The sequence below is a fragment of the Rissa tridactyla genome, chromosome 10 (genome assembly GCF_028500815.1).
Source record: "Rissa tridactyla isolate bRisTri1 chromosome 10, bRisTri1.patW.cur.20221130, whole genome shotgun sequence".
In the NCBI taxonomy this organism is placed as follows: domain Eukaryota; kingdom Metazoa; phylum Chordata; class Aves; order Charadriiformes; family Laridae; genus Rissa; species Rissa tridactyla.
Window position 1 is genome coordinate 13,957,453 of NC_071475.1, and position 19,927 is coordinate 13,977,379.

At 42.1% G+C, this 19,927-nt stretch overlaps 1 protein-coding gene across 2 annotated transcripts in view; it reads left to right on the plus strand.

Moving 5' to 3' along the window:
• LOC128915584 (contactin-4) overlaps nucleotides 1-19,927 on the plus strand; it is a 345,257-nt gene that overhangs the window by 220,804 nt on the left and 104,526 nt on the right. For both annotated transcript variants that reach the window (XM_054216146.1, XM_054216147.1), the window contains exon 6: nucleotides 16,359-16,454. In XM_054216146.1, the coding sequence (XP_054072121.1) occupies nucleotides 16,359-16,454 (96 nt within the window). The remainder of the gene's footprint in view (nucleotides 1-16,358; nucleotides 16,455-19,927) is intronic.

A 19,927-nucleotide genomic window follows, 5' to 3' on the forward strand; every position in this document is an offset into this window, starting at 1 on the left:
TCTGCTTGTGAAGGGCAGAAACCCAGTTCGGCATGTTTTCGTGGCTCCTTCCTTTTCCCGGTTCACGCAGCAGCAGGACATGCGTTCCTCTGCTCCAAGGCTGGTTTTCACCCAGATATTGAAATACTGCACTTGGCTATTTCTTGCTCAGGTACGCTTTCTGCTTCTTCAGAGCCTGGGCTTCAAATCTGCAGCTTTTCCCATAGGTTAATTTAGTTTTTCCTGGCATTTTCATCAGCGTGCTGCCTCCCATGCGCACGGTCACTATTCAGAGTTAACACTCCCAGTTAACAACTGGAGTATGCTTACACCCAGGGCCCATGAATCTGCCCTAAATCATTTAATTTTCTTAAGTTTTTCTTAAATCTTCAGGAATTGGTTTTCTTAACGTGGCTTGGATTCCTGTGTGCACCCCAAAATCTCTTTTGCTGTCTCATTTTTTCCCTTTGAAGCCTTTCGGAGCCTCTGGTTTCGTTGTGGTGCCTGGGAGTGGCTGTGTGGCAGCAAGGAATGGCACCTGGCTGCAGAGGCTCTGCCTCCTCTGGCTGACTTCAGTTTCCAGGGAGACCGAAAAAACCCACTGTAACATTTCCCAGTTATACAGCACACAATTTAAATTCTGGGTCCAATAAATAAATCCATTTTGGTTACAGATTTTCTGGTGAGAGACATCTGCTAAACTTTTCATTCTTCCTAAAGGAACAGTTATTTTGTAGCTCCCGAAACTTTGCAAATAAAGCATTATTTTGGAGCTTGCACGTGCACTTCCGTCCACTGCCAGAGGCCCCGTCCCCGCAGCCTTCCCTAGTCCCACTGAAGTGACTGGGACGTGGATCCCTGTTTTCCTCCGCGCACCGTGATGCACATGAAGCTGATGGGTCATAGCTCGTAAGAGCAGGGCACGGGCTGTTTGTGGTGTCCCTCTTTCTGCAAAGTTATAATATTAAAATTGTCTAGGCCATCAGATAAGATCTGGGGCTAATTATGAGAAATTTGGCTCAAGAGAGTGGTTTCCTGTATGCATATAGAGTCTGTGATTACCCCTACGGTGTCCTTTAAAGGAAGAACACCATTTATATCAGGAAAAGGTCTTACCCAAAATGAGACACTCCTAGTGCTTGGGCCCCCAGGACCGGGTTTGATGTGGTGCAGGGTGTGCTCTTAACAAGGGAACAAGCACGTTTATTTGACTTTTTCTACATGCACACGTTTCCCCATGTTTCTCTCCTTGGCTGAAATCTTAACTCAGCTGCGCGAAGTGCGGTCGTCGGTGTTAGAGACCCAGCTCCCAACCTCGGCACCTTGGCCACACAGTCTCCGATGGGCGGAAAACTAGGCTAAGCCTCATGTAAGCTGCTCTTTTTTCCTTTTTTTTTTGATGAATAGGACCAACAGGGAGTATGTAGCAGAGGATAGATCTGTAACCTACTTTACTTTCATCTTTGATAGAAGGACCCTTAACTTAAAACAGAAACGTAGGATTTATACCTGCTTTGTTTCCACCCAAGGGTTATAAATAAGATGAATACATTATTACTTAAAGCAGTGGCAGAGCATTTGTAAATAATCAGCGCACCTTCTCTCAAAGCTGGTAATCTTATAAGCCTGCAGTGTTATTTTGGAAGTGTCTTTTGGTTTATATCATGCAGAAATAGTGCTGCTGAGAGCAGGGAACGTTGCACAGGGAGGTGTCAGGGGCCGTGGCTGGGAGCTGCTGCGCCAGGCAGGAGAGTTGCCACCAACCCCAAGCATCCCTGAAAATCACAGGTTGGTCACAGCGTCCCAGTTGCTCTTGTGGCTTAGAAATTTAGGGAACAGCAAGGCACAGGCTTGACAGTTTTTTCCTGTCTCTCTCATATTTATTGATTTTGCCTTTAATATGTAAAATAACATATATTCAAAATATTATTTTTTTAAATCTAGCGGCTGAATCTTTTAAGAACTAAATGCAGATGTAGATGTTTGTTTAATATGTTTGCATTATAATGAATGCTTAGATTTGATCCCAGCGTGCCAAGGTTCAACAATGTGAGCTTGCCTTGAAAAAAGCTCATCTGTTATGTGAAACTCTTACTAGTCTTGAGAAAATTATCCTTGTGCTAAATCATGTCAGGGTGCTGTGGAAAACCCCTGACTGAACCTGGAAGGAAATAAAGAGAGTTTTCTCGTTTTCTCTGATGTTCTGAATGAAGCAGTAAGTATTCAGGTTCTGAGCCCAGGTTTTTGGGATAATTTCACTTTGAAATGGAGCGGGTCTCTGCATTTGAAGATCTTCTCACCTTAGGCTTTATCAGTAACTTTGACATCTCAGCTGTTAACTTAATACCACCTGTCTTTTCTTTTTATATGCTCAATGCCTAGGTCGTAAAGAAAACGGTGTGAAGCTCCTACGGTAAGCTAAGGAGAGAGCAAGACTTTGTCTTTCCCTGCTTTCCCCGTGTCTTTGTGCAGGAGCTTATACCATGCTATTTATCAGCAACATTTCCTGTTCTCTGTTTTACTCCTGAAGCCTTTCCGGCTGACCTGTATTACCAGCAAGGCAGTTCCCATTCATGGCCTGTTTGGCTGCTTACCACTAGATTATTAGGGAATCAGTGCACATCATCTGACATTTATCCCACTCTTTGAAGGCTAAAAATGAGAATGAAAATAGGAGTATGCTGTGAATATTAGTGTGTCCTTAGTATTAATCCTCTGACTGTGACTGTATTTACAGAATATTTTTCTGAGCATTTTTTCTTAAAGCTGAGGATAGGAACAGTTGAACAGCTATGTAGATGGTATTACAGTTTCATTTTCATCACTTCAGAATAGAGCCCACCTACCTTCATTGAGTACAGCCTTACCTCTGCAAATCGCTGATGTCCAGTTGGCTTCCTCTGATGACAGCTAGAAGGGTGCATATCTAAGAGAGGAAAATAAACTGTAAATTTAAATTATTATTTTGACAATGAATGAAATAGCCTGGAAATGTAGATGCCAATATAATGTAGTATCGTTGGGAGTGTGGTGACCCTTCAGGGAACTCGGTTATTCAACAAGATTGAACCATGCTTTCTTGAAAAGACAAAATGAGATATGAACAACTGAAAACTCATAAATTTAAAAGAAATCTTTCCCTCTTGACTTACGGATAATTAATAAGATTTAATAAGGACACTTCCTTTGAATGTTGATATTTTGAAATTCTGATTAAGAATTCCAGAGACCTTGACAGCGATATGGTCATAAGCAGCCAGGGTAGAACTATGCTGTGTCCCCACGCAGTGGTCCTCGCTCGTGATTTCACACACGCATCCACGGTTGCCGTGCTTTCATCATGCAGGAATGAATTTGGGGCATCATTTCCGTAACAATTAATCTCCACCTGCTCGCTCTCTCCATTACAGACATTAGAGGTATGTCAGGTCTGTGAACCTTTGCTGTCCAGGTGATACCAAACCACAGAAACATCTGTGGTTGCAACTAAGGCTTCTTTTGATTTATGTTCTTTCCCATTACAAATCTTTCCGAACATCTTGCAAAAACTCATCCTAGAGTGGCACAAATGTCTGAAGAGCTGTAAGCATATGTTTTTGTGGCACATTGTAATCATTTTAGATCCAGTAGATAGAGAATAGGACAAGAAATCAGGAGGTCTATGTTATTTTCTCTGTTACTAGGATGCTTCTTGTAACACCTCCTCTTTTGGCTCAAAATCCCATGGTCTGAAAAATGAAATAATGCTATTTACCCAGTTTGAAGAAATAATTATTATCCTTAGGTTGATCCTTACTGATTCTATATCAGTGCGAATCAGTGATGTCTTTAAATGTATGTAAAAAAGCAGTTATGGGACGCCCTGGTCAAGCACAGACTATACCAACAGGCCAGAGGGGGACTCTGTAAGAAAATTTCTGTTCCTGTTGATGGGATGTAAGACCAGTGCAGAACAATTTTATCCTAGTGTCTGCTTTTTCGTTGTTTTGTTTTTTCTTCTCTAATTTCTTCTGGAAAGCAAAATCAGGGAGTCAGCGTTGGCATGCAAAAGACAGCGGCGCTTTAAATATGTTTGTCAAAGGTTGTCCCATGTTAGTTTTCCTGTCTGCAACAAACGTGACTGCCGTTTCATAATTCATTAGGAGCGAGAGATGAACAGAATGAAAATATATCTCCTTTCTAAGAGATGCTGCCTGGCATGATAATGTACGTTTCCATAGGCAAGCTGAACCGCTAGATACCCTCGGAGGACCAGCATCTCTGTGGGGTCTTTTTTGTTTGTGTTTCTGTCAAGCAAAGAGAAATTTTTCTTTGAAACTTCCAGCTCAACAAGCTTGTGTCACATTACTTTATATTATTTGGAGGTCTGTATTTGCACCCATTTAGCTGCACAAAGTAAGAAGGTGCAGCAGAGCATGCTCCAGTGGGGTACACGCGAGGCATCTGCAATGTTAATGCTCAGCTATGAAGAGAGAGAGGACTGTGCACATCTCATGCTGCCAGTAAAAATACTGCTTTCTGCTATTGCAGAATTGTGTGTGCTGGAAGAGGGTGTGTGAATAACGCATTATTTGCTAGGAAAACATAAAAAAAAAATCTGGGAGCGAAATAACTCTGTTTGAGTCAACCCAAGGGGAAATGTCTGCCCAGACTTCCCAGATTAAAGTAATAAAATAAAATTTTCTGAGTCCTCAGCATTTTGTCTCAAGCAGAAGAGTTGTTTCAGAAAGGACGTTTGAAATATTTCCTCTAGAAAGAAAATAAACAGGTATCTTTTATGAAATGGAACATAAAGTTGAGGAGGACTTTTTTTTTTCTTTTTTTGATAGTATCATAGTAAAAAGTGATTTGATTTGGGAAGAGAACAGTGGGTGCCTTGCAGATATTGCTAAGAGCTCCTGTTTCCCAGTAAGATGAGTGGCACGAAGGAAGGCAAAAAAAGCGCTAGGGCTGCCTTGTTGCCTGTTCGGAAGCAAGGATCAAATCCCAGTGAGGTGTTGAGGATGTACTGTGCAGGGAGGAGCCGTCCCCACATGGACAAAGAAGCTCGGGCTGAGGGTGATGGAGGAAGGAGAAAGCGGTCCAAGCACGGGGCGAGGATCCATGACTCCCGCAGCTGCGTTTTGGCCAGCAGCATTGGTAACACTCAAGGAAAAGCTGTCCCCATCTTTCGAATGCAAGGTAAAAGCCTGAGGAGGAATTTTTGCCGTGCAGGTAGACAAATCGGGCTGTCTTTGATAGATGGTGGTCAGAAAGACTTGGCAAGATTTAAACATAGTCTCAGTATGAGAACCGAGATAGAGATGTCAAAGTCCAAGATGATACATAGGTCAGAGATGTGACTGACAGGGAGAGCGGGGAGGGCTTGGGAGGAAAACAAGATCTTGGCTTGCGTACCAGCACACCAGCTCTCTCCTTTCCTAACCCAAGCGTGGCCGTTGCGGCTCACTCCTGGCTCAGACGGGAGGAGCTGTGAGCCCCTCTCCCTGGCTGGAGACAGCATGTCCTCCTCAGATATCTGGTTTGAGTTCAAACCCGTGACTCCTCCAGCAACACTTCTCATTGCATAGCTAAGTCAAGCCTTCAGAGCAAACCACACTGTGAAAATCCTCCAGCTGCAGATGCCCCCATGGTGAAGGCTCACTGAGAATTTTTGCATCTTGTGGGAACAATAACAGTTTCTGAGCAGGAAGGGTCAGGGAAAGGGAAGGTCTAGAAGTCCAAGCTGGAGCTGGCCACTTGGTAAAGACGCACAGGCAGGCCCTTGTTTAATGCCTGCAGTAATAAAGTCCAAGCAAAAATATTTTCCAAAGGAGAGGCAGAGTAGAAAAATGGCAAGTTGTTTACCTCTAAAACTTTTCTTTCAGCGAAGTAGAAATCCCAGTGAAATTTTTGTTCTAAAGGTCAAATTAGAAAGCTTTCATCCCCAGACTTGTAAACTATTTCTGAAGTCAGTGACTTCAAAAATTATTCATTAGAACACCAGCTCTAAAACTAAAATTCTATTAAGCTCCATATCAAAGGGGGTTTTATTCCGAGTTGCATAGCCCGTTGTGTAGTCTTGACACAACAGCAAGGACATGGGCAGAAAAACTTAATCTTTGTATATTTGTGAAGGGGATGACATAAACCCCTGCTTTTAAAAAGTCAAGCACAGGTTTTATAGAGACAGTGTTTAGAGATATTGGAGCCATAAATACCAGGAGGCAAATCTTGTCAAGTGTTTCGAGAGCAAAAAGCTTTAATGCTTTCGTGGGTGCTAGTCATCAGTTAAAGTGCTTTCAGCCTGCCTTCATATAGACGGGCTATGTTTTCTTCAAACCGATGTCCTCTAAAATCTGAAATTGATTGAGATGCACTAGAATCCCATCTTCAAGACTATTTTATGGGCCAAATTAGCGTAGTTTCTAGTCTACAGCCAGTGAAGTCATATTATTCCATGGGCAGCTGATGCAAATAACTTCTGTCTCCATCTGGTTGTGTATTTTGTCCAGGACGTGAAAGTATGCTCTGTTGTATGTGGAGAGTTATGTAAATCTGATGAAAACAGTTCGGAAGAGGGCATACAAGCTATTTCTTGGTAGAAGGTTCTTTATTCCGTCTGAACCAGGAAGACTTGGACAAACTCTCTGGTCACTCTTTTTTTTGTTCAGCAAGGCGTCATTGCTAAACTATTCAGAATACCTTTGAGATAAGTCATGTGGTCTTTAATAATAATAAAAAAATCCCATTGACTTTGATTCAAGGACTGCATATGACCTTAAACATGATTCTAAATCCTAGATTGCTGGGACCATCTTAAAATTACAGAAGGGGAATGAGAAGGCAAACCACATTAATGCTCCATAAATGTATTTAAGTCATGCTTGAAAATTGACTTGAGGTGTCTTGGCCGTTTCTATGCGTATAAGTGGATTGTGTGTTTCACATATATGAAGAAATAATTACCTGTCACGTCCCACTCTCAGGAAAGAGGGGGGGTAAGTGACTTCAGATTTGTAAATTCTCAACAGCGTGGACCAAGGTGAGATAAATCTCAAGGTCCATATAGAAACGTTTATTAGCTTACCAAAATGGTTAGTGTAGGTCTTAACAAGTCCACTATAATTGGTTAGGTATATAACAAATTATGGCAAGTGGTGGGGTATACGTTATGTTACTTAACAACAGGTATAGGACAACTTATGGCAAGCGGTACTTAACATTGTACTTAAGGTCATTACTTCACAACTCTAACTGTTACTTAACAATTCTAAGAGAAAAGAGAAACTGAGCGACAGAGAAAGGAAAAGACAGAGATAAAGATATCACCGGTCCTGGTTCCAGCATCTCTTTCAGGGATTCTTCCCAGGCATAATCATCTTCTTTCTTGTAAAAATCCTCCTGGGTATGGTTGTCTTTCTTGGGAAGAATTTTCCCAGGCACTATCTTCTTCTTTTGTTTCTTTTTTGTTCCCTCCCCCCACTTATTTTCCCCTTTTATGCTTGCTGAATTAGCACGGTCCACCCCCCTTGCTGAGGACAGCCTTGTCTCAGGTTTCTCCCTTCTCCCAGGTGACGTGTACGTGTAGCATGATTTGGGTGGAGAGACGAGTGCCATAGTCACACATGTTTAGCATGATCTCTATAATCTTCATTAGCATATGCAGGGTATGCGCTTTCATATGCATTTCGCAGATAATGAAGCAAAGGTCACTCATCGGACACAATGGCCTTGAGAACTGAGAACTAGCAAGCTCACCACACGAGTAACAGAACTATCCTGTCTTCACAAGACAGTTCTCCCGCACTTTCAGGTGCCAGAAGTGTTAGCCTTATCAGTTCTTTGAAGGCCAGGCCTGCATTATTTATTTCCTTGCGAGTGTTTGAGGCATTCCATTGAAGGCTTGGCAGGCCTTCTGCCCCTCGTCAGGGAATTTACAGTCCGTCCCTTACACTACCCCTTACCTCTATCATTACTTCCTATCGTATATGGGCTTCAAAGTTCACTTTATATATGTACTAAAGGTCAATTTTTATCATATTAATTTTTAACCATTTACATTTCTTGTATCCAAATTACAGCCAAGCCTCAAGGGTGAAATACCAAACCAAAGACCCCACGCAATTTATATGAGCTTTAAAAATGCCTTTTTAAAAAATCCTGATCAAAGGATTTCTTGATAATCCAACTGAAGTATTAGTAACCTAATCAGAGAAATATTTTTATCGCAGTTACAATGGTGCTAACGCTAGAGATTATAGTATCCAGTTACTGCTGATTCACAGTAATTATACCATTGCAATGGTGCCCACGGTCTAACATGTGTGGGTAGCATCTACCCTTTTCCCTTCCTGTGCTCCTCCTGGACATGAGCTGCGTGGTGTCATCCTTCCCAGGAGCAGGCACTTTGTTCTGGTTTCAGCAGGGAAAGGGTTAATTTTCTTGCTAGTGATTGCTGTGAAAGGAATGCCAATGATACCTATTGGTTTTAGTCATTGCTAAGTGATGTTTACGCTATTCAAGGACTTTTTTCATCTTTCCATAGAAGCATAGGTAGAACAATGGAATGGCCAATGAAATATTCCATACCGTAGATGTCATGCTCAGTATATAAATGGGGGTTAGCCAAGATCTCTGCTCAAGACGGTGCCAGTTCACCACCCCGATACAGCCTCTTGTTTTTCCTTCAATCACATACATCCTCTATCAAGGTTCATTGAATAGCACACTCTGTAAGGATAATGATCCATTTGAAGATACAGATAGACATATAGATACAGGTGTTATGCTTTGATAGCTACTTGCTATTAACATCGATGCAGTAGAGCAATATCACTGATGTGTTATCAAATTCGCTTTACAAAAGTCTCTAGAGATAGACTTTAAGTAAAATATAGCAGCATAAAAGCCACTTACGTTATTTGTTCTTTAAGCCTGAATATTAGTCATGTCTTCTCTTGGAAATTAAAATTCAGTGATGTATAAAGAAGTGATTGATGTGTGTATGTTTTTGTTAGAATATAGTAAAAGGAGAAATAGTTTCATATCAGTTAAACAAGAATAATAGATAAAAATAGCATTGACACTGCTTTTCTAATCATTAGGAAAAAAACCCTTAAATGTAATGACAAAGGGTTCACTAAAGGTGTATGAGTTTTTGACAGAGTGCCATTCAAGGCAATGTGCAGCAGTGATTCCTTCTACATGATATAGTCACATAAACTGGCTTTCTAAGAGATATGCAGACGCCTGTCACCGTCAATTTGAATCATTTACTAATCATGTAATTTTCTATAATATTTTGGGGGTTGTTTAATAGTTCTAAAACAGCCCTCTTGCATAGAGAGTTCTCTCCATTTCAGAACCAGCATAATTACGGATTTTGCATTCTAAAAATATGCCACGCATTAAAATAAATGATTTTTTTAAGAAAAACCAAAACATGGAAACCCTCCTCCGGCAAACAAAGGCAGGCAAAACAGAGCTTAGCTCTCATAAAAAATAGGGATCTCTCTGTCAAATCAGCAATAGCCTGAGACTTGCAGGCTCCTGAGGGAAGGCGCCTTGTTTCGCTCTGGTTTCCAGAACGTGCCAAGTTATTTCCACGTTGCAGCCAATAACGGGAACCAAGTGGGCCTCGTCTACAAACACTGCAACCACTGCGCTTGGGCAGAGGTCTTAACAATCGAACAGTTGGCGGAGCTGTAAATGAGAACGGATATAAATACAAAAAGCGAAGGTCAAATATTACACTGCCCCCACCGGTGGAAACTTGCAGGAAAATGAGCCGATGTGGTCTTCCTTGCTTGTACCTTCTGTGTTATCTGCGAAATGTTTACTTTACAGAGCAAACTTTGGTTTCCAGGACTTATCTAGTGGTCTCTTAGAAAAAAAATCAACAATTTTCGTAAGTAAAGTACAAATCCAAGTAGGTCCTAATAAAGGATGAAAGGCTACAGCTCTTTTGTTTTGCTTATAATTGCATCTTCTTTGCTATAAAGACTGATTTTTATACATAAAACTTGGGGAAATAGTCCATTACTCTAGCCAAAGTTGGATAAATGTAACTGTGAAAAGCCATATGTTTTTGATTAAAATTTCCATATGCCATTTACTGAGACAAACTACTCAGTCTTAAGGGGCTTTGGATTGTTCCAGGTTGTTTAAGCTTTTATTAAACCGCATTTAGGGTGTTGGAAGGAGGTCATTCAATGCAATACCCTACCCACGCTGAAAAGCTGATGGGACTGACAGCAACTGCCAGCACCTTCTGGGCTTCTGAGCATTTTTGAGGAATAAGCCTCTCTATCAGACTGGCATCGCTTACCGGTACCTGCGTAAGTTGTGTTGCTAAACGTTAAGGCAGAGTTTTAATGCAAGCTACAGAAAAATCTAGTAATGCAAGAAAAGACATTCAAGTTCATGTTAAAGGCTGGGTGTTAGTGTGCACATGGTAATAGCGTATTGCACTCTAGTGCATTTCAGCACCAGATGTCAAGTTTTTGTGCAAATATTAGCTAATTAAGTCTCTTTTGAGACGCGCAGTTTAAGTACTTATCCTTAGAGATGTGCAAACTATGAGTCAGAGAAGCAAAATGACTTTCCCAAAGTCATGCGATCGCTAGTACAGTGGTGTCAGGGGTACAAATCAATGGGTTTTTCACAGGTTAAATACATACAGCTTTGTACTCACATGGGTCTGTTAAGTCTGATTTAGAATTGATAACTGTGGAGATGATGAAGTTTAAATGGCATCCTCTCTCGTTCATTAAATGAGGTCTGAGTAACAGTGTTAATCGCAATAGCCTGTCTGCATTCCTGTTAAACCTCCCTGTTATATTCTCCTCTTTGCACTGAAAACATTAGTAATCACATCCTCGTGTGATGCTGGAGTTACTAGAGCTTATACAGTATTTTTCTATTTTCAGTGGAGTCATTGTTTTAATATTGTGAGCTCCCAATAAGCTTTGGCAGGACAGTGACCTCCAGAATTGGAAAGCATTAATATTTTCTTTCTCAGCGGTTTCTCTTAATCAATTTTGACAATTGCGTTCTAAATAGAGAATGTCCAAGTTAAATAGGGCAAAAAACTAATATGCAAGTGTATTTTTTTCCTAACAGTCATGCAAATATCTGATCTTGATTATTCGAAATCATGCATTTAAAAGAAAAGCCTGATCTGCAAGTTATTCATTGGTGCAAATGACCTAGGATTTCTCAAGCAGACTTCACGCTGCTTTGATTAGTTAGGGAAAGTTTACATCCTTCTTGCATCTGCTATCCTTTTTGATCCTATGAATAGAAACAGTATTTTTTCATGATCATATACTGCCTAGTGCCCCAAATCCCTGAGTTGTTGAGCAGATAGACTTTCACCAAAAGCACATGCGAAGATCCTGGCTACAACAAGAAGCCGTTTCTATTCATGTAAATGGTCCTCAATTCTGGTCATGTTTTGTTTGTTTTGTGTATAAATATTTTTATTGAAATTAAAGCTCCTTTCTTTTTTGATCTGTGCAATGACAGATCACTGTAATTGAAACAATTCAAACCCTAAAAACTTTAATTAAGCCACAAAGATGCCTGCATATTAAAACTTAATGAACTTACCACTTCCAGGCATCATTTTGCTTTGTCTTGTTCTGTCCCTTCTATTTACCAGTGCTCATTGCATTGTGGCTGACGTTTAACTGTAAACCCCTTAAATGACCAGGTCTTTTATTTCTCTGTTACAAGGTATTTTGTACTCCATGGGGTACTTAATAATTAGTCCCAATTTTCAGATTTCTTACATACCAGGTTGCCAGGTCCCAGGCAGCAAACCTCTGGGACTCTCAGGTGTGTTAAGAGGGCATCAGGCCACCAGACACTGTCACACTGGCTTCCAGACCTCCTCTTCCTCCCCAGTATTTCATGCCCCTGAAGGCTCAATGGGTGCAGTGCCCTGGAATGTGGCTTCATGTTTATCAGGGTTCGTGTTTTCCACCAGTTTATCCCTAACTGAACCTGGCTGCTGAAGTGTGATTAAAGCATAGTTAGTGTTTGTAGATGTTCAAGAAAGCTGGTCTTGATCTCCAGGCATCGAGGATGCTGACTGAACCCACCGCGCTCTGTTGTAGTTTATTCCAGCAGCGGATCATCATCACTCATAATAAGTGTAATTTCTCATCTCCGTTTCCATGACTTCAACTTCATGCCCCTGGCTTTTATTAACATTTTCCACTGGGTTAGCAAACACTTCAAGAGATGGCATTGTCTCCTCATGATGGTGCTTCTACATGGAAACCAGGAACGTCTCACTTCTGTCGGTGAAAGTAGTGACCTGTTCAAGGCTTTCACTGCCTCCCTCCCAAATCTGAAATTGTTTTCTTTTCTTTTAATCTACATCCTCAGCTGTCTTTCAACAACTTGTGGGTTTTTTTGTTGTGTTGTTTGTTTTCATTTCAAAACATGGGCAAAAGTACTTGCGTTGGGAGTCAGTGATCTCGTTGACAATGTGCACGTGAGAAATGGATCAACAGTAAAGTGTGGAAGAATACAACAAGAAGGAGTAGGAAACAAACAATTGAAAAAAAGGTAAAATATGAAGCAGTGAGAAAAACATGAGTAGAGGCCAGCCCTGTAGCAGCACATGTTGAACAGCCGTGCCGTGTCGTGGGGGGCATCTGCTGGGGCACAGTGGCAGGTCCAGCAGCCAGACACCTGCAAACCTCAGATTTCCAAGGTCACCTGCTTCTGCTCAGGTGCCGTTTCCAGAGAGCTGGTGTCAAGGGAAACACACAGGTATGATGGTCCTGCTTCAAACCTTCCAAATGGTAAGTGTGCCAAGAAATAATTAAGCTTGCTGGCTTAATAAATCTTCTGGCAGTTTTCTGGGTTTGTTGGTTGTTTTTTTCTATTGGCAAATAAGAACAAAAATCCTCATATGTTAGCCAAGGTCTTTGGCCTTGGGTGCAAGGCAAAGTGGAACTTAATGCTCTCGTCAGGGGAGACACACAGAGCCGAACCATTTACGCGGTAATTCAGAGTCATGCTGTAGCTGTGAGGGTTATTTTTTTTCTTCTTCTTTTGCAGTCCCATTGATTTTTAATGTCAAAAGTATAGATAATAATTTCTTACCTACTCTTCGGGCACTAGAGAGGCACTAGACATCTGTGTTTCCCTTGGAAGAAGATAACAAATGTGGGGAAGGAAGTGTTAGAGTGCTACATCTGTGTTAAAGCTTCCTGCGGGGTGGTTTTCTCCAGGTGTGTTTAACTGTTGTTTAACAAGTGGTCTTACCCCCATGAATGGGGAATTCAGCAGGACAAAATTTCAGTGCAATATTCTGCACCCATTTGAGCAGGAGTTTGTAGGAAAGGTTTTGTCCGCTTTGCCCAGCACGTGAGAGCGGAGGGGAACCTCTTGAGTCTGCACATCACTAATCTGTACACTTTGTAACCGTTCAACAACACTAATACTGTTCCTGATTTCTTGGTAAGATTGCAAGGTGGTGGTGAAGTGGATTTTCTTATTAATGAAATCTTAATGATATTATTGTTAATTCAAGTTACTATTTAGGTATTGCAAAAATAAACTTGAAGTGTGGATTTCAGAATGCACGAGCATAATCAGCCTAATGAGACATTAGCCTTTCTTATAATTACCTTAATCTTGTTAGTTTACTTGGAGCCAGATTTTAAGCACATGCGTGAGGCTCTTCAGAACTGACGGTTGACTTTCAAAGCTTGATAGTTTGCACTGTGAGCGATAGTGACAAATGCTCTGCTTTGCTTGCTGCCTCCAATTGATTTTGACCATTCTTCCATCATTTTCTAGTTGTTCGTTCAAGCAGAAACTCCCCTTCTGGGTAGCAATCCTTTTCTTGTCATAAATATATAGACATCTGTTTTGTCGATAAATAGGGTTATTTCTTCCTTGCAAAAAAGGTTAGAAGCCTAGATTTGCATTTAAACTGTTGAGTCATGCACTTTCCCTCCATACTGTCGTAATCAAGAGTTGCTGGGTCACCAAGCACGTAGCGGTTTCTTGTGATTGGTAATGAAAGACCGTTCCCATTCCCTCCCCCATGATTAACCGAAGAATTCCCTAGAGCACTGTCTAAGTAGGCTTAAACACACAGGCTCTGAGCTGATGCAATTTTTCTTTCCTATGTTCCAAAGCAGACCTGCGTATGGCTTTTTTAGGTTTCAGGCCTGAAAAGTGACTTCTGTGTAATCTCTAAATTTTTTGTATGTGTATGTATGTGTATGCATATGGCATAATGTATTAGTTCTGTCAGCACGGAGAAAGATATAAATAGCTAGAGGTATGAATAATCTTCCATTATATATCATTTGAGACTCTTAAGAAATACTTCTGCAATTTTTTTCTGCTGCATCTATACGTGTATGTGTGTATATACATGTATATAAAGCATCTCTTTTGGTGATTGGGACTTGTTTTGCTTTTACTTTACTTTTTCATTTATTGAAAAATAGTATGAATGTAAAAATGTTTCATAGTACCACATTTATTCCTCCAGGCATCATTTGGGTTTTAGGCTATTATTCCTTATGCAACTGTCCTCAGGGAGGATGAGATCCAATCTTGTGCCTGTATGCAGTCAAAATACATTTAAATCTATCGGACTGGCAGGTGACCAGAGGAATGTAATAGTGCTTCCTGAAAAGTGACATTCCACCTTTTTTATAGAACTTAGGACAGAAAAATTATATCTCTCTATTTTCATTGATAAAGGGTTTTCTTCTGTTTTCCTTCTGCCCTTTTTCCTAGGCCAAAAAAAAAGACAGAAGGACAAAGAAAATCACCCTGCTCAAAGTTGTAGACTCGGACTACGACTTGTGGCTGGGAAATTCCACGCTTTACTGTCTCCCTGTACCTACACAGAGTCTGGACTGACAGCTCACACTGGTGAACCTGCCCTTAAATTGATCCCCAGGTTAAATGTGGACCAGTTTTAAACTCAGGTGTAGTTTTGAACCTTCTGTGTGAACCCATTTTGCCCCAAGGGTGTGATAACGCCACTTGCTCAGCACCGCCTGGGGTCTGTTGGACCAAAGCGACCTCGTGGTCAGGAGGAAGATGGGAGGGTGAATGGTTTGCACTGGTTTTGGTTTCACAGATAATTCACTGCAGTGCAGCAGGCTTTTTAGGTCCCCCCAATATTTACCCACTAAAATGTAAATGGAAAAGCTGAAATAATATAATAATAAGATCCTAGGGATGATGTAACGTACAATGTAAGGGTACAGCAGAACGGTGCTGGAAATCTCACAATGACTACTAGCACTGTAACAGATTGTCACTCGCTGCTTCCACTGCAGTGGAATCCGCTTTTGCCTGGATTCTGTCCTAAATTCAGCTTTAGCAGGAGGGATCCGTGAAGAAGCTTTCTAAACTGAAGCAGTGACTTCTTCTGATTTTGTTTATTTAAGTTTTTTTTTAAGTATGCATGCCAGTGCTTCCAGAAAATATCTTCAAGAGAGGATAAAAATCAAGGCTTAATTTTTCATCCTTGTAACCTTATAACGATGTTCCTGCTAGTTCTTGCTGTTAAATATTTATCAGCTGTGTGTTTTCTCTGGTTCCCAACTGCACTGACAACAGGTTCGTAATCACCAAACCACAGCTCAGCTACACTGAAAGCAAAGCAATGAGAAGTGAAATACGAGGGACTGATAAAGATAAAAGGCTATCGAAGTGATTCAGCGTATTAGTGCTCCTGCGCAGCAGCCGGTGGCGCTGATTGATACCTGGTGCCAGTGCTTGGCTTACGGAGTCACCTCCTCACTTAATAGCAAGTTTCTTGAATTCAGCATGCAAGGAGAGACGAGAGGGCGTTGCATTTTTGTAGCTCATGGCCTCTGAAGGAGAGGAAAAGGAGAGAGGTGGAAGGAGGAATTTAATTTAATTAAAGCACTGTGTGGCTGACGTACAGCTATTCCAAGAGACTCTCTTATGGGAAGGGAAGGGTTTCTACACGTGAGTTGCAAGGGCATCAGTTACAATTCTCCTAAAGGGAAGCAGAACTGGCTTATAACATAATTGAAGGTAGAGATTTTTTAAGGCAGTAATTCTTCATAAAGTAAAACTAGCAGCATTACAGGTTGCTGGAGTTTTCTCTAGGCATGTCTTCTGCCCTGGGTGAATCTCAGCACCTTTTCCCCCCTTACCAGCCTTGCAGCCTGCGGAGGCATTTTTGCTGCTTATGATGGTTGGCAGCCACAGCAGCCTCCCCCTGCCCCACATGTCACCCACATCCCACCAACGCACCTACCAAGCTGATGTTCACTTTGTTTCTCTGTCACACAGCAAAGTCCTAATGAACCTTCTGTCCTTCTCACGAGGAAAAAACCATTACACTCCCTTTAATTGAGTTCATTCTCTCTTGGCAGATCTTGAGAACTTCAAAACCAGAATGAGAAGCACGGTGTCCGTCCGCCAGGGCCAGGGGATGGTGTTGCTGTGTGGACCACCGCCACATTCTGGAGGTAAAGCCATTTCTTTCTCTTGCTTTCAGCACTCAGCAGCAATTTGCAAGGTTTTCGTTCTCGGGTTATGTTTCAGGAAGTTTAAAATGGCCCACCTTAAAGGAAAAGGCTGTGGTGGTGCTGGTCTGAGTGAGTGGGTCACGCTGCGTGGTCCTATTGACAACACACTGGGAAGTCTCTAGTTGGGTGTCAGTGCAGAGAAAGAGCCTAATTTTACTGCGTATGAGGATGCATGTACGAAATGAACTGATGCAAACTAAAGCAATGTGTGCATATATAGAAGACGTGGACAAGGTCTTATCGGAGGGGGTTGTAGGAGAGGAGGAAATAACATGCCAGCAAGTTACATAGGGATGCTGAAGACATCAGTGTATTCTCTGCTGGGCTTCACACCTACACCTGGTTTTCTGGAAACCACAATCTGAAGGTACAGACAGGATGATGGAGAAACTCTGCTACCAAAAGTCGCTGAAGGTTTGCCACTCTGTGCACTATTGTTTTTCTCTGGTGATACATTTTAATCCATTATTATTACAGAGACAGGTACTAATTGTAACTCAGGGGTCATTGAGTGTCCGGAAATACAGACTGTGCAGAAAAGGACTTAACCTGTCTTCCTTTGACAGTCCCTGGTATCTCTGACGCTTTAGAAAGAGGCAGATTTCTGACTTTCATGGAGAAAGGGAAAAGCCATAGTAGCAGACAGGCAGAAAAAAACCCCAATCTGTGGTGTTAAGAGTGGTCTTATCGACACATACTCTGTAGAGTACTATAGTTGTATTATAAAATGATTGATCCCCTCCTAAAATCTTACTAGTTTTTCAGTCTTTGACTTGTTACATGTTACACTCACTGTTCAGAACAGGGGCAATGGCATGTATGTCCCCGTATGGTTATGGAAACTGGCCCCTGTGACAATTGCTGGACCTGTCCCACCCTATGCCTGGCCACAGCAGAGCTCTGCAGGTATCTTTGCGTTGCGTTGCCCACTGTCCCTTGGTCGCTGGCCCAGGCGGCAACTGGGGTCTCACTGCTTGAGCAGATCGGATCTGGAGAATACGCTGCAGACACCTCACCAACTCGTTGAGCATCACCTGGGGTTCAGTGAGAGGCACAGGTTTCAGATCTAGCCAAGCTGGGCTGGATCAGCCCTGAAATCCTTCAGGCATTTGTGTCATGCTCTTCTGTATTCCCTGGGCATTTTCAATAGTCACATTTCTAACCTACATTATCCTGGGGTGTGGAGAATCAATGGCACAGCGCGCCCACCCAGGACAGGGGCTGGGAGGGAGAAGAGGTCAGCTCTCATCAACATAAGTGATATTTCTAACCTTCTACTCTGAATTGTCTGTAAGATTTTAAGTACAGCAAAAGGACTGTATAAATATATTGAGAATCCAAAGAACACCAAACACTCATGGAGCTTCTGAATTTTAACACCAATGTTTTTGGGGTTCTCCAGATTCTCAATATATTTCGCTATGTTACAAAGTAGTTAACAAGGAGATAAGAGGGAAGGCTACAGAGCTGCTCCCTGTGTGTTGTGTTGTACTGTTATATTTATATCAAAAAATGTGTTAGAAAGGGAGTCAGTCAGTTGCCTTTTCTTGCCGGATGCTGTTTCAGACATGGCTGTGTGTCATGCCACTAACCACCACGATCAACAACCAGCCGTTGCGGCTGGCTTTTTCATCAGGGGGTTGTTCAGTACGTCGCAAACAAGCAGTCATCTTTTATGGACCTGTGTCCCTTTTAAAGAAATTTGCAATCCTGCTTTGAAATCTGTCTGTCCTTGTCAGCAGGATGACAGTTGCCTGGCGAGCTATTTGCCATTAGGCTGCTTTTATTGCTGAGATAGGAGGAGACAAGGGCTTAAGGAGCTTCTTCCACTTGGTCTGACCAGCTGGAGGGCAGACCAACGGGAAACCTTGCTTTTACATATTGTGAGGAAGGAGCTATATGGCAAGCATACCTACCACTTAATTTATTCAGCTAGGGCTTCTATCATCTATTGACTTCAGATGCCATTTTTCCTTTCAGTTCCGAGATTATCATGAGAGTTTCAGTATCTCAGGTTTCTGATGTTCATGACTTGAAGGTAGTTCTTGCATCTGTGATAGCAAGTCCACAAAATTAGTCATTATCACAGCATCTAACTTCTATGAGAGTGGGCTCCTGTAGTGTTAACTATACCCAAAAACACGTGCCCTCTGGTCTGCATGGATGGAGCTTGCCACCTCAGCCCTTCGGGTGGGTCTCATTGCCACAGCTGATGAAGAAGCTGCCAAAGATAGGGTTGTGGATCAGCCATGAGCTCATTTGCGGACTGCAGTGCTGCAGGTGAAGCGTCAGTTTTAGCTTCATTTCCGTAGGAAAAAAAAAAAAAAGGAGGGGAGATTTGGAACAGAAAAGCTTCATGATACTTAAACCCCATTCATCTGAGTACCTTGAATGTGAGGCTGAAGAGGGATGCTCGCCCTCATCCTATCACAAAATAATTGTGCTGCACAAAGTGGGATAGTGTCAATGGGCCAAGTTCAGGAAGGGCAGGGGTAGCTGGGTGCTGAGCTGCGCTGCTTTGAAGAGCCGAGGCCTGAGTTTTTATGCCCTTTCCAGTTTTTAGAACAAGCCCCTGCCGCACAGCCCGCTCCTGTTGGCACTGGCGGCCAAGCAGAGCTGCCTCCTGCATCTCCCCGGGCCAGCAGGCTGCCGGCTCTTCGGGGACACGGGGGCTACACGGACAATGCAGAGACACGGCAGGAATCGTGCACATTTGTCTTTGTCTCCTTAGCAAAGCTTCGCTCTGTGGTTACTGAGAGTTTTCTCTTTTGCTGTAAGAAATGTTTGGAGCACGAACACCTTGCGTGGAGATGTGGCGGCTGGTGGTGATTCGCATAAGCAGTGAGAAGGAAATGGTGGTACAATTGTTCAGGGGATTCGTGGGAAAATTTTAGGTTGGATGTATGTACTGGTGGTAGACAAACATTCCAGAAAGGTGCTGGCATTATTTCCAGTTTGGGTTCTGTATGTGGGAAGGAGCATCTTACGGTGACAGGGAGGTGAGTGTGTTGCTGGTGCCCAGTCAGGCAGAAAACTGAAGGGTAATTATCTCCCTCAGTCATTTGGATGGGAGATGACTTCCTACATGACCACCATCTATTACCTGCTCTATTCCAGTTAGAAAATCATCTTAATTGTAGCCAGATCCACAATTAGTCTAAATAGATGCTATTACAATGTCATAACTAAGTTGGGCAGGAGTTATGCCGGCTGTTGTTTTCTGGTTTGCGTAGGAAGTATTTAGTGGAAAGTCAAAATAGGTCCAGTTAATTCAACCGAGACCCTTGTTCTGCAGGAATTAATCTTCTCTGTGGCAATATTTTCCTTTTCTTTTCCTTCCTCCTAAGGTTAGAAGTAAGCATGAGTTTTAAAAGTCACAACTTGCAAAGTTAACGCTTTTCAGTCATGTGCGT